The sequence below is a fragment of the Heteronotia binoei genome, chromosome 12 (assembly GCF_032191835.1).
Source record: "Heteronotia binoei isolate CCM8104 ecotype False Entrance Well chromosome 12, APGP_CSIRO_Hbin_v1, whole genome shotgun sequence".
In the NCBI taxonomy this organism is placed as follows: domain Eukaryota; kingdom Metazoa; phylum Chordata; class Lepidosauria; order Squamata; family Gekkonidae; genus Heteronotia; species Heteronotia binoei.
The window spans coordinates 22,810,552-22,825,298 of NC_083234.1; the positions used below are offsets into that span (position 1 = coordinate 22,810,552).

Below are 14,747 nucleotides of genomic sequence, written 5' to 3' on the forward strand. Positions count from 1 at the left end.
CCATGGTTCAGGGAGACTTACAATAGTAGTTAAAAACATTTTCAGTTAAAATCAAAAATAAACTAGCAAATCCCAAATCTGTCCCTTCTCTCTTTCCCTCCTTGGAAGAAGAAGATATTGGATTTATATCCTGCCCTTCACTATGAATCTCAGTGTCTCAGAGTGGCTTACAATCTCCTTTACCTTCTCCCCTCCCCTCACAACAAACACCCTGTGAGGTAGGTGGGGCTGAAAGAGCTCTTACCGCAGCTGCCCTTTCAAGGACAACTCCTGAGAGAGCTATGGCTGACCCACGGCCATTCCAGCAGCTGCAAATGGGGGAGTGGGGAATCAAACCCAGTTCACTCAGATAAGAGTCTGCGCACTTAACCGCTACACCAAACTGGCTCTCAAGATACTTGCCATTTAAGTTCCCTCAAAAACTCTGGCAAACATGTGGCCCTTGCAGTACCTCCTGAAGATCTCTGAGGAGGCTTCCCTTCCCCACCTCTTCATGTAGTCCATTCCACAGAGCTGGAACTGCAGTGAAAGGGCCCAGGCTCTTGTCAATGCCAGATAGACCACCTTGTAGTTGGGGTAGCCAGTGGATACTGCCAGCTAACCATAGTTGACACACCAGGATGTACAGAAGGAGATGGACAATGTATGTGAAGCACCTTTATAATGCTCTAAGAAGTCTATAAAGCTAATTGTTATTATTTCTAGAAAATATGACTTCAAATGTGATATCACAGGTAGAAACTGGTTCGAAAAGCAGACTCAGATATACAGAGAAAATATTGTTGAGATCAAAAAGTAAGAGTTCCTAAGAGACTTAGTAAGCAATTGTAAAGTTATAAGTGGAGAACCTCTGAAGTGCATTATCATGAATACGTCAAAAATGCCAAGAAGACTGACTCTGACAAACTAGCAACTCGACCCTGTATGCATTCACGCGCAAGTATGTCCCAGTAGCTTCAGTGGAACATGCCGACAAAGAATTAAGACCTGAAATCCCAGAATGGGTTTGATCCAGAAAAACACATGCAACAGTCCATATGTAGGATTTCATAGGGTGCTGGGGTTATACATTGGCATCCAGATCATGGGACAGAAAACTGTTTGCAGATTATAGAAAAAGAAGATGCAATTAAGTATGCTGTTCTCGTGTATGAATTGGGGAGACAACCCACACCTGAGAGGTAATATGGAGTCTTCCCTTCCTTCTTGTTCCGAGTTAGCACTTAGAGAAACTGGATTACTGAAGCTTACTTAAGCACAGAATAGATACAACATGGTAATTTCTACCCTCATTGCATATGGATCTATGTATAGTTAAATCACATGCTTGATTACATGCATGAAGGGCTGATTGCTTGTTTGGCCCCTGTTTTCTTCCCCTGTGTAATGTGTAGATTTGTGAGCTTGCAATGTTTGTTCTTCTCATTCAAAACTCCCCATCCACCAGCTGTGGTTGGAAGAGAGTGTACTTGTGGTATTCTGCAAAATCTGAAGAATGAAAAAAAAAATTCATTGTTCATATCATCTGATCTCCTAAATTAACTGAAATTGAAGATATAAATCAGCAATGTAAATCATCAGGGCAATTAAATCTATGTTTATTTCATGACTTTAACATTATAAATATACCCCTAGATGTTAGGGTAATCAGTTTCATAGAATCATAGCGCTGGAAGGACGCCCCAGGGTCATCTAGTCCAACCTCCTGCACAATGCAGGAATGCACAAATGCCTCCCCCTCAATTCACAGGATCCTCATTGCTGTCAGATGGCCATCTAGCCTCTGTTTAAAAACCTCCATGGAAGGAGAGCCCACCACCTCCCAAGGAAGCCTGTTCCACTGAGGAACTGCTCTGTCAGGAAGTTCTTCCTAATGTTGAGCCGAAAAACCTTCATTTGGGTTCTGTGCCAGTGACCAGAAACATCTGCTTGTATGTGCATTCAGTGTAACCGTCTACCCTTTCCTAATGTGAAACTTTTTCAAGTGTCTGTAACAAATAACATTTTGGGAGAGGGGGGAATATGTATAGCTGCTACCTGTTACTTGCCCTGACCTAAATAGCTCAGGCTAGCCTGATCTTGCCAGATCTTGGAAGTTAAGCAGGGTTGGCCCTGGGTCAGTTTTTGGATGGAAGCCCACCAAGGAATTCCGGGATCAGGATGTGGTGGTGGGCAATGGCAAACCAGCTCCGAACATCTCTTGCCTTGAAAACACCTCAGGTTTGCTCTAAATCATCTGTGAATTGAGGGCAAGAAAACCAAACCGATATCTACAAACTGTAGAAATATGCCTTTCTTATTCTACTCAGTATCCAAAGAAAAATGGACATAGGAAAGACACTGAGGCTCTGTGTTTGAAAATATCAACCCAAGTTTTTAATCCATTTATTCCCATCAGTATCAGTGTGGCACCAAATCAACTGAAATTTTCATATTGCAACCCAACCTAGTGATGAATCCGTCTATAAGAATGTTTAGTACATGGGTGTCAAACATGCGGCCTGAGGGCCAAATCAAGCCCCTGGAGAGTTCCTATCAGGCCCGCAAGTCTTCTTCCTTCTCCCTCTCTCATGCTTCCTTCAGTTAATGGAAATTGTTAAACAAAATATTACAAAGGTGCTAATCTTTTAAGCATGTTTTATTTAAAGCTTTTTTTTAAAAAGACTTTAATTGTGTTTGTCTGTGCCCTTTATAAAGTTTATGTCTCTACTACCTAGCCTTACATTTTATGACACACATGGCCCAGCCCCACAAGGTCTCATTTATGTCAGATCCGGCCCTCATAACAAATGAGTTCAACACCCCTAGTTTAGAAGAATCATCCTCTACCTTAATATATATCTTCTTTGCTAGCATGAGCCGACTGGGAAGTAAGATGGCTCTAGAACAATCTAAGTCGAGTATCCCTTGTGGTGCTACAAGCTAGTTCTGTAAGAGTCCCTCAGCTCAGCCATGCAAACAATGGGCATTAGCACCTAGAAAACCAGCAGCAGCATGGGAAAGGACAATTGATGAACAGTGACACCACTGCTGATTATTAAATTTATTAATTTATTGCTTTTATGTCCCATCATTCTCCCCAAGGGGGATCCCAAGTGGCTTATGTAATTTTCCAATGTTTTAACCTCATAACAAACTTGTGATGTAGGCTACGCTGAGAGATTGTGACTGGCCGAAGGTCACCCAGTGAGCACCCAAGCCGTGAGCAGGGATTGCAACTTGGATCTCCCAGATACTAGTCTACCACTCTTACTTACTACAGCGCATGGGCTCTTAAATGCCAAAGACATATTCTCATGTTTTGCTATGCAAACCCTCAAGGCTAGGATGAGTCAAAGTCTGAACACCACAGAGGTAAAACTAATACAGAAACACTTAGGAGTCTGTGGCAAACACTTGGAAGATGCAAAATGGTGTCAAGAGACTTGGCAATCTGAGCAGCCTGTGCCTTTTAACATTTCTACTCTTTCATAAAGGGATGGTATTAGATTGCTGGGCTGTTTAGGTCTTATCTCGATCCAGCTGCAACGGGATCGCTGAGAATATTTGATAGGCACATTTGACCCTAAGACTCCCAAGATTAAACAAAAAAGACGGTCGCCACTCCGGCCAACACAAATACAAGGAGATTTTAGTCCCGCCACGAGAAAAGATCCGTTGTAACGACACAGCTGCAAAGATGGAGAGATTAATTTTGAAGATTATTATTTCAAGCGCTCGAGAAGCCGCCTCTCCTGTCATATCTGGGCAAATTTTGCACAGTCTCAATTAAGGGCGGTCATGCTTGGGTAGTGTTATGGTGGGCCTTCATCCCCAATCTTGCAGCTTCCAGTGAAGGGGGGGGGAGAGATCAAAGGAGATAATTTAAGTTCTGGAAGTGAAAAAATCATGCAGACTATTTGCTGTTGTAAAATATGGAGGCTTTTAAAAAAAATTAATTTGATGCCGTACTCATTTTTGGCACCACTGGTGTGAATTTCTCAGTGCCTTCTTAGGAATGTAGGACCATTGGGGAATTCAGCTCTAATTACAAAAAAAGGCCTTGTTAGTTTCTTTAGAAAGCAGGCATGAATCAAGGCAAAAGCCAGGGTCAAGCTTTAACTGTGAAGCTTAAACTTTTGCCCAAACCTTTGACTTTGCAATGGTGCGGACTATGTAGCTGAGTTGCACCTTTGACCTGAAACACCCCCCTCAAAACCCATGTTCACTCCCCCCTTTCCACTCCTTTAAAAACCTCTTTTTGAATCCAGACTAGAATCTGGGACTATGCTTTCAGGAACAAAACTATCCCCCAGATATGTCAAGGGAAGGCAGATTATTTTTCCAGCGTTTGGTATCCAATTGTTTGTCCTTATAGCCAATGCTTTCCAAATCACTGTTCTACCATTCTATTATATTACTATAATTATTTACAAAATATGCATCTTGCTTTTCTTCCTGTACAATGGCTGAGAATTTAAAACATACGTGATCAAATCACATTATAAAGCCATTAAAAGCACCCCCCCTTCCCAAAAGCAGATCATTAAAACAATTTCAAAACATTCTAGGAATGTAGTTAAATTACAATTGCTCTTTCCAAGATTTTGTCTCTCCTTTATGAAATCAGTCAGGGCTATTATATATTATATAATGTAATATTACACCAACCTCATTCTCCTTCCCCATGCCTTCTGTCACCTCTCCCTTTTATTACGATTTGACCATATTGTTCTTGCTTATATATTGTTTTGAAATGTTCCAATGCATAGTTTTTAAAATACATCCACCCTTTTGCAAAGGCCTCATTTAACTGCATCCCCATCTTTCTTGCATTCACACTTCTTTACTTTTCCATGCCAGTCTCTTTTCTCTGCACAAACTTTAGATTACAAGCTCGTGGACACAGAGAATTGGTCTTTGTTTCTTAGGCTTATGCATGAAATGGATGTACATGAGTGTCCTTGTATAAAATAATGCTAGTGATTCAGTGAGGAGTTGTTTACAAATCCCACCAGCAAGTCCACAGTTTTCGTATTGCAGACAGCTCTAAGAATTATATTCTACCAGCTGCCAATCCACAGCTAATTCGGCCAGAGCAACCTAGGGGGAAGAATAACTGAGGTTACTGGAACAACTTCTGAGGAATACTGATTTATTGTTTTTTTTTGAGCACCAGCTGAATTAGGGCTTGAGCAAACAGAAATGTGTAAGCGTTCATAATAGCACCATCCACGAGCGTCAAGTGAATCATCTCATTTTACTACAAAACGACCTCATGCTTGCAAAACTGACGTGGGTAGCCCATGGAGCAAGGATGATCATGAAGGAGCTTTGTGATATTTGGCAGAACTCATTAAAATATTCCTTTTTATTTAAAGATTCCATACACACACACACACACCCAAAAAAGTGACAGCATAAAGATTGTATTTCTACCGCACCTCTGTGGATCTTTTTTCAAATTACTCATATGGAATAGGTGTGTGTGAATATGTTTGGGGACAGATTAGACAGAGTTCAATCAGATTGCTGCCATGATTCCCCTTTGACCCTCCTGGATAGGGGACAAGGGGTCCACACAAAGTAGAAAGAGAACAAAGAACAAATGCCTTCTCTAACAATGCAGTCCCAAACAGTGACACCCTTCTGCATCCATTGAAGTCAATGGGCTAATAAGGGTGTGACTCTGCTTAGAATGCCATTATAAGGGACCATTTGTCTTTGTACAGTGTAAGCAAGATTTGGGGAAAGTTTTGCCAGGAGGTTTAGGACTTCTGCTTGGAAATGAACTCAGCACGCTCTGGAATATTTTATTTTAATGGGCCTTCAGTTTTGATCCGCACATATCCCTTTCCCTTTCTGGCCACTATCCATCAGTCAGAATCAAGTAAAGCAAATGTTGCAGATCAATGGAAAGATGCACAGATGGGTTTCCGGTAAAGCCACAACAGGATTTGATGATACCACTTAATAAACCACCAAAACCCCTTTTTTTCTATTTTCAAAGGAATATAGTTCAAGCCCTGTGATGTTTCATGCAAATGAATGGTGCCTAATTTTTGTGTACAGTTACACAAGTCCATATTAATTCAACAGATTAATGTAACAGCCATCACATTTGTTTCTTAGGCAACTGGGATTGCAGAAGGATTTTGTTTCCTTAATTGTAAAACTAAATAAAACATTGGCCTAACAGAGCTCTCAGGACTTGAAATGGCAACATGTCTTTCTGTTGAATTGCTGCTTTTTAACTATTTAGAAAAATAAGAAAGTTGGTTGTCCCAAGCAGCAAAACACCAGCTTTATAATACTGGGATAAAAGACACAATGTTTCCTCTAAATGAAATCAATTAGACTTTTGCTACTAATTTCTTTCTTTCTTTCTTTCTTTCTTTCTTTCTTTCTTTCTTTCTTTCTTTCTTTCTTTCTTTTTTTCTTTCTTTCTTTCTTTCTTTTTTTTCCTCCCTCCCTCCCTTCTCCTTTCCCTTCCCTTCCTTTCCCTTCCCTTCCCTTCCTTTCTGCCACCAAATCACAGCCAACTTACAGCAAACCTAAATATTAATAGGACTGACCCTGCTTAGCAGCCAAAAACTGATGAGATAGGGCTAGCCCAGCTATCCAGATCAAGGTACTAATTTCTATAAGAAGGCTGAATTTAGAAGCTAGAAGCTGCCTGGAGGAGGAGGGGGGAGGAATGCCAGGCATGGGCTATCTGCTCAGTTATCCAACCCCATCGTTCAGACAGTTCATCTTCACTTTAAGGTCAGTGACTTTGTCCAGTATCACATTGTTTGTGGTGAATTTTTTTAAAATCATGAAGAGTTAAACGTCAGAGTCTATCCAAGAAACAGAGCACAGCTGAGTAACCATGATATCATCGATCCCATAAAAACCAACATCCTGAAATTAGTAGCAAACCCATATGAACAAAATGCTCAGCTATTGTCTTCTACAACAGTGATAAATCATGCACACAGATCATGCATCAGAAATCATAAAATGGGCTATCAATGCTATGAAAAGGAGTGAATTCAAAAAGATCTCAGAGGGACAGACCGTTCTCCTCACCTAGCGTGACATGTCTCTGCGACTAGAATAGTACCTGGTACCAATTTAAGAATCTGTGGGCTGTGGGAAGAAGGGGGTCTACAATTTACTACCATCCTTGTTTTACTTCAGCAGAAATCCTCGATAATTCCCAACTAAACAAATGTGTCAATAGCCACATTCGCAGACCGTGTTGTGGGCAAATGAACATTTTGAATGGGAATCCCCTGTACAAACAATAAGCCCTCTGCAAGTATTAACCAGCCGAGTTCATCACTTCTAAAGACACATATCTCTCACACCCATTGGACTCCCCAGTGCTTAATTCTTTTATTTGATTTTATGTCATTTATAGTCTGCCTTTCTCACTTGGACTCAAGGCAAAGGGAGTCAATACAATCCACTGGATGGGGTACTCAATGAACTGTACCGGAGGATTAGGGTCATAGAACAAATTAGAAATCTAAAAACAAAATGGAAGGAAAGCATAAGTCTTAACATGATACAACCGAATGATATAGAAATAAAATAATGCCCTGTACATTGATCAGAGCCTTGTGCAAGCTGGGATGGGGTGAAAATAATAATAATAATAATAATAATAATAATAATAATAATAATAATAATAATAATAATAATAATAATAATAATAATAATAATAATAATAATAATAATAATAATATCCTAGTTTCAGTAAGCTAAACACAGTAGTATAGGCCACAATCCCTAATAACGTATCATAGCAGTAACTTTATAATTTAATTCTGATCAGGTTGCATCTTATTTTTTAGAAAAAAATATTTTAATTCAATCAGAGCTGGACTTCTGTATGTATATCAGTATGTACATATACACTCTCTCACACACACGTCTCTGTAAGATGTTTTAGTGCAACAAAAATGGATCACAAGATTTTTAAAATCTCCGTCCTGCAAAGTTCACAGAGACTGACCTACCAGGATATTCCTCAGTGGTGAATCACAATTCCTGTGCAATCCAACATGCTTAAGACTCCAGTGTGTGTTTTGCTGCTTCCAGAGAATACTCCATTTATATCCAAGAAGCCTTCATTCACAGACCTTAACTGTACACGCTTTTGCATTAGTGAACAGGAGTATTTAAAGCTGAAAACCCTTGACAGCTCTTTTACTTGATGGAATCACAGGGGAACTTTCCTAACAAGGCAATAGGCTCCATTCTCTTGGGTTGTATGGAATCCTGAGGGACACTTTATTATTATTGGTCTTTCTGCCAGAGGCATGATAGGGGTTATCTCATTTTAGCTCCAGAGCAACTGTGTGAGATAATGATTTCCCCAAGATCAACCAGCCAGCTCAGTGGGAATTTCACTTTCGGCTTCCCTATTGCAAGTGCAGCATTCTAAGACTCTACGCCAAAATCAAGAATCCACTAGAACAGAAGTACTGGAATTTCTGAAGCCATGTTCAAAGAAAGTCTCTGCCCATCCTAGGCCAACTTAATTCTGGTACTAAGGACCTTATTCCAAACCACACCAACACACACATCTCAAAAATGGGAAGAGACACATTCTCAAGGTTTAGGATCAGGAAAGGGAGTGTTTACTAGAAAAGACTTAGAAGATGGCCCTGGGAAGGCAACACCGCTTGATCCTCCTTATTAAACACAGTGATTTGTCCCACCTCCAACAACACTTCCCAGTGGAGAGTTCTTTCCACACAGCCCGCTCCACTCACGGTTAAATCCTCCATGTATATGCACACGCGTCACCTGATCATTTTACTCCAGGATAATTTCTGCCCTCTTCTAACAATTGCCCGCGCAGGACGGAATCAACCCCCAAGTCATTTTCTAGCCAATTTGTGTGCGTGCGTGCATGTGTGTGTGCAGGAAGGCTTTCAACCATTCATCCTGGAACTCTGCAAAGGAGATGGATCGATATGACTCTCTGATCACCTCCTTTCCTTCCTGAGTGTGTAGGGTGTCTTTTACCCCTTGTAAAAGTTCATCATATTTCCCAATGTTTGTGTTGTTGATATGAGACAAGAAGCAGGAGATCGGCTGGGCAAAACTGCACTTGGATATGCATTCTGAAGTCTCAGACGTGTCTATAGACCAATTCCGCATTAGCCTTTGTCCCGGTCTCATTCTCGGTTCTTGGGTTTGTGCAGGGCAGGAAGCAAGCAGGGAACACTCAGCCCCGCTCCAGAGATGCCAACGCAGAATCCAGGGAGGGGGGGGGGAGCCACCCTGAGGACCCCGCACAGAAGGGAGGCAGGTGCTAAGTGTGGAATTGGTATGTTATGTTAAACTTACTCTGAGGCTTGCTTTATGCCCCCAGAGGGACATTCTGGTTCTAGGGGCAAATGTTAGTTGGACAACCAACTGTTTGCCTAAGGTGCTAAGAAATGAAGGCCACCAGAAAGTCAGGATTGCACTGCGACCCTCGTCAGTCACCATTTTTACTGGAAGGCCGTTTGTGGAGGCAGAGGCGCTGCTGGGCTGTCTCAGCCAGCAGGTCCCCTTGCCTGCCTTGGAGTCAGCACACCCTCCCTTGCATCTGGGTTCACATAAACATGAGAAGGAGGTTTAATGGCACTCGATCCGGGTCTGGATTTGGCCCTGATCCCTGATACACCACACCCCTGGCCTCCTTCCTTCCTTCCTTTCCTTCCTTCCTTCCTTCCTTCCTTCCTTCCTTCCTTCCTTCCTTCCTTCCTTCCTTCCTTCCTTCCTTCCTTCCTTCCTTCCTCGGGGGAGGCCAGCCTTCGGTTTCTCACGTTTCCAACACCCGACGGATTCGGTTCTTTGGTCCCAGCAGAGAATCTCCGGGGAGGGGGGTGTTTTTGGGAACCTCGAAGAGCTTGAGAAGCGGGGGCGGGGGAGAGGGAGAGACACCCTCCCCCGCTCCCGGCCCCTCCGCTGCGAAGGGCTTACCGGTGCAGGAGTGGAGCGGTTTGGGCCGGACGACGAGCGAGGGGCAGACGGAGTAGAGGGAGAGCTTCTCGAAGTAGTCGCAGGTCTCCCGGGAGAGGATCTCGTCGATCATGAAGGTCTTGTAGCGCCGCCTGGCTGCCTTCAGCTGCCGCATCTCGCCTTGGCAGTGCATGGCCGGAGGAGCCGGCCGGGCTGGGGAGGGGGGCGCACGGGCACCCCGCGGAGGGGGAGAGGCTGCCCGGGGGAGATCCGCCAGAGGCTGCTCAGCCAGGCCACGGACCCCCCTTCCCCCGTGCAGTGCAGTGCAGTGCAGTGCGCTGCTCGCCCGCCCGCCCGCCCGCCTGCCTGCCCGTCTGCGGGGCTGTGCGCTTCGCCGTTCCTGCCTTCCTTCCCTGCCTGCCTGTCTCCAGCTGAACCGCCCGGCGGTGGCGCGGCGCCCGGCCCTTTTGAGGCTCCGGCGCCTGTCAATCAAGCGCTCATCCTCCCCGCACCCCGTTCCCCGGAGGAGGCTGCTGAAGCCCGCGCGGGGGCGCTCTTGCCAACTCCTGGCGGGGCGCAGGTTGGCCTCTGGAAGGCAGCCAGGCCCGGGGAGGGAAGGAAAGAAGGAAGGGCGCGCCGGATCGGGGCTGCGGGGTGGGGGCGGTTTGGTGTAGTGATTAAGTGAGCGGTCGCTTCTCTGGGAGAACCGGGTTTGATTCCCCACTCCTCCACTTGCACCTGCTGGAATGGCCTTGGGTCAGCCATAGCTCTGGCAGAGGCTGTCCTTGAAAGGGCAGCTGCTGTGAGAGCTCTCTCAGCCCCACCTACCTCCCACGGTATCTGTTGTGGGGGAGGGAAGGTGAAGGAGATTGGGAGCCGCTCTGAGACTCTGAAATTCGGAGTAGAGGGCGGGATATAAATCCAACATCATCTTCTTCTCCCCATAAGAGTTTGAGGTTTGGGGAACGAAGCCATTCCTTCCCCGCCTCCTCTTGCCCTTCTCCTCCGGAGTGGCGTCGGGGGGCTGAGATGGGAGTCTCCCCCGCAAAGCTGCCGCATCAACAAGTTCTAGAGAACTTCTGGAGGCCTTCTAGACGGGGAGGAGACAGGGAGCGAAAGGGGTCCTCGCTGGACTCCCTGGGGGACGTTTCAGAGGGGAGGCTGCAGCAGGGGGACTGGTACTCCTGCTGGACTGAGATCTGTTCAGTGGATACAGCCGTGTTGGTCTCTGAAGCGACAGGACAAAGGTTCGAGTCCAACAGGGGCCCGTTGAAGACCCACCAAGTTTGATTCTGAGTATGAGCTTTCTTGGGCAAGGGATCTGGAAGAAGTTGCGTGCCTGCTCACCAAAGCTTAGACCTTGAATAAGACTTGGTGGGACTCAAGACTTGGGGCTCTCTCAGTGTAGGAAGTCGTCCGAATCCCCCCCTCCCCCCGGAAATAACGAAGGGGAGGTTTCACCCCTACGGAAATCAGGGTGAATCCCAGACGGAATAGCTTTCGTGGGGTCTGCGGCAGCAAAAGTCTGAGGAGCCCTTCCGCCCCTCCCCTCCCACTGTTGCATCCGAATGTTCACCCGAAAGAACGCAAAGCTGGGGTTTCATCCCGAACGAAGCCAGTCGCTCGTCCCAGACCAATTTCGCGCTAGACCTTTAATCCTGGTTCAGCCCTGTCGCCATGCTGGCATTCGACACGAGAATCAGAGAAACCAGCTCTGTGAAGAATAACAAGCGGGGGCGCCGACTCGAGCCGGCCAAAGAGAAGCGCTCTCAAGGGTCTCTCAGACAGGCCGCTCCTAAGCGCGCCTCCTCTGGAGTAAGTCTCACCGGGTGAGCGCCTAAAACTCCACGCCGGATTTATGTCTAGAATCCCCCCTGCTGAAATCCATGGGGTTCAGCTGCAGGGTGTGGAAACCTGGCCTGAAAGAAAGGAGGCCCCGGTGGTGACCTCTGCTTCTGCGGAGAGCAGGGCAGGGCCGGGATGTGCTCTCTCGCATCTGTAGCAAGGTGCGTTCGCTCACAGCCAGATGTTGGCTGCAGCGATTCCCTGGGGACAGTCAGCTCCGTTTTCGGGAGGGTCCCCAAAGATAGCTGCCCTCTCCCCCCCCCACCCCGATTTTTAAGGGACCCCCAAAGCCCCAATTTAGAATAAGAAACAAAAACTCTCAATCGCATTTCGCCCTCGCAGTTTAGCCATCTCTCACTGTCTGAAGCGCAGTGCTTTCATTTGGGCAAGGGACGTTCCCAGTTGCCGAAAACCGACCTTTCCACACACACACACACACGCACACCCAGCCTTCCTGGAGGGCAGACTGGCGGCTGCAATCCCAGACAGAGCTACGTCGTTCTAAATCTGTCGCAGTCGATGGGTTTGGAAGGGCGTCTCTCTGCTTGAGTCTGCGCCCTGCGTGTTGAACAGCTCCGGTTCATCCATTCCTCTCTTCCTTCCTTTGGTAACGCGGGCGAAGCTCCTTGGCCCGCTTTTCGGCGGCAGTCTTTAAAACCATTTGTCAAACCTGTTTGAACTTTTCGGATTTCTTCCTTGGGGGCGCCGCTGGAGCCCTTTGGGTTTGTTTGAAGGGGGAAGAAGGTGTTCACAAGCGCGCACCCCACCCCATCCCCCTCAAGAAAACCGAATCGCGCCGAAGGCCTGCTGGGACTGTCTGGCAATTCACCTGATTTGCAGACTAGCTCGAGAACTTTTTTTTTAAAAAAAAAAAATCTTGTCCGCAGCAGATTCTCTGAATCTCTTCGCTGCCGCGTCCTTTTCCGGTTCAGCGCTCCTCGGCTTGCGAACCGCACCTGGTTCTCTACTTACTCTTCGCTTTCAATTGCTTCTATCACGGCTTTGTTTATCCTCCCCCCCCCCCCAAAATAAATAAATAACCTTGAGAAATTCTCTTCACTCCTGAGATCACACGCGCAAACACACACACACACACACACACCAAGGTTGGGCTGTTACTTTTTCCTTGGGATTTCTCCAGGGCCAACAGCGGGCCCAGCCCTGTTCTCTGCAGGTGCCAAACGACCCCATAAGTCCTGTTGCTCCTGCAGAGCCAATTCCGTCTTCCTTGGCGTATGGAAGCCTTCATCCTCCCAAGGAAGAGTGAACTGGCTCTACATTAAACGCATCGCGTGCCGCCTCCTTTTCGTTCTGATCCACCTTTCCCCGGGAGGAGGAGAAATAAGCTCCTTCATCCCATTTTAAATGTTGTAAGCCGGCCTGAGTCCGCTTGCGGGATAGGGCGGGATATAAATTCAACAATTATATTAAATTAAATCATGGATCTCTGGAATATTATCCTCCACTCATTTGCTTTCTTTTCTCCTCCATTTACAGTCCCGAATCCTTTGCGCTTTGAGGCCGAAGCGAGCCCCCTACAATAAGTTCTCGGAGGGCTCGTGTAGGGATTTTGACTTTGAAATAAAGGGTGTGCAAAACTATACAAAACTGAATTATTCAAGAGAGCTTTTTCCATGCAGGCTAAAGACTCCTTCTGAACTATAGTATTCAAAAAGTTACTTCGATAAATGTATAAGCTTGTATGGATAGGCCTGTGGTCGATACTACTGTGTGTAGCGTACTGAAACTAGGATCCTACTATAAGGGGCATCTTTAAGATCAATGAAGTTTTACTCTGAGGAATACTCTGAGGAATTCTGATGTCTCTGAGGGAAGTGTGCATGCGCAATGTTGGTGCTACAGGACTCCAATTTTGTTCTGCTGCTTTAGACCAATGCCTGAATCGAGGATCTTACTATGCAATGTTTATATCATTAACGGCTCATGTTAAGATTCATGTTTTGCTGCCTTCAGTTCTGCTTTTAGACATCTGAAAGGTTCTACAATCTGTTTACTGAATGTCCCGCCCTGTCGATTCTATTGTTACCCGCCTTGCGTCCGTGTGAGAAAGGTGGACAATAAATGAGGAAAACTGAAAAAGAAAAAAAAATCGGATTGTAAAACGCCACAAGAGGCCTTTTTGAGCCAACAGGTTTCCAGCGCAGTTGACTTGAACGGGCTTCGACTGGAGCAACTCTGCATAGGACTGCATGACTACCTGGCTGGAATGTGTCGGCTTGGTTTAGGGAAGTCCCCGAGCCAGGTCAGCAGTAGATGTCTGTCTGTAGCACAACGCTGAGCTCTCCAGACGCAACAAGTCAGTGAAATAAGTTCATTAAGCAGATGCATTAATTAAAGCAGGGCGCCGGTGTATTTCTGAATGAGACGATTATATTAAATTTCTCCTCAAGGACTGGAAGAAGTATCTGAGGAAGTGAGTGAGCAGCCGTGGGTCCCGAAAGCCCCTCTCCTGCCACGAATTGTGTCGAGTCTTTCACTGCTCCTGGATTCTTGCTCCTTTCGCTACAGACAGACTAATACGAGGACCCATCTTGATCTGTCTGCAAAGAACCAGATACTATACTTTGTAAAGTATAGTTTTAAAAAATCCATATTGACTTTACATTTTTAGCGCGTGGGGGGAGGATTCAGCAGCCGTTGGATACTAGATTGGTTGCGATTTTCTTCACTGGTGGTGGTTTAGAGGAGCTGAATCTTCACAGATTCGTTGGTTTACAGAAAAGATTGTTCATGGCATATTCCCTAATCCTTAATCCTAAATCCCATACAGCCTTTTTTTCAATTCGGCCAATAGTTAGTTCCCATTCACTCCTGAAGCTTTCTTTCTTTCTTTCTTTCTTTCTTTCTTTCTTTCTTTCTTTCTTTCTTTCTTTCTTTCTTTCTTTCTTTCTTTCTTTCTTTCTTTCTTTCTTTCCTTCCTTCCTTCCCCCCCACCCCCTCCTGGAACCCCCATCAAA

The 14,747-nt window shown here is 45.6% G+C and overlaps 1 protein-coding gene across 1 annotated transcript in view; it reads right to left on the bottom strand.

Annotated features, from left to right (window-relative positions):
• BARX2 (BARX homeobox 2) overlaps positions 1–10,144 on the bottom strand; it is a 66,164-nt gene extending 56,020 nt beyond the window's left edge. The window contains exon 1 of the mRNA XM_060251496.1: positions 9,946–10,144. Within this exon, the coding sequence (XP_060107479.1) occupies positions 9,946–10,117 (172 nt within the window). The 5' untranslated portion in view covers positions 10,118–10,144. The remainder of the gene's footprint in view (positions 1–9,945) is intronic.
• Between the last annotated feature and the right edge of the window lie 4,603 nt (positions 10,145–14,747).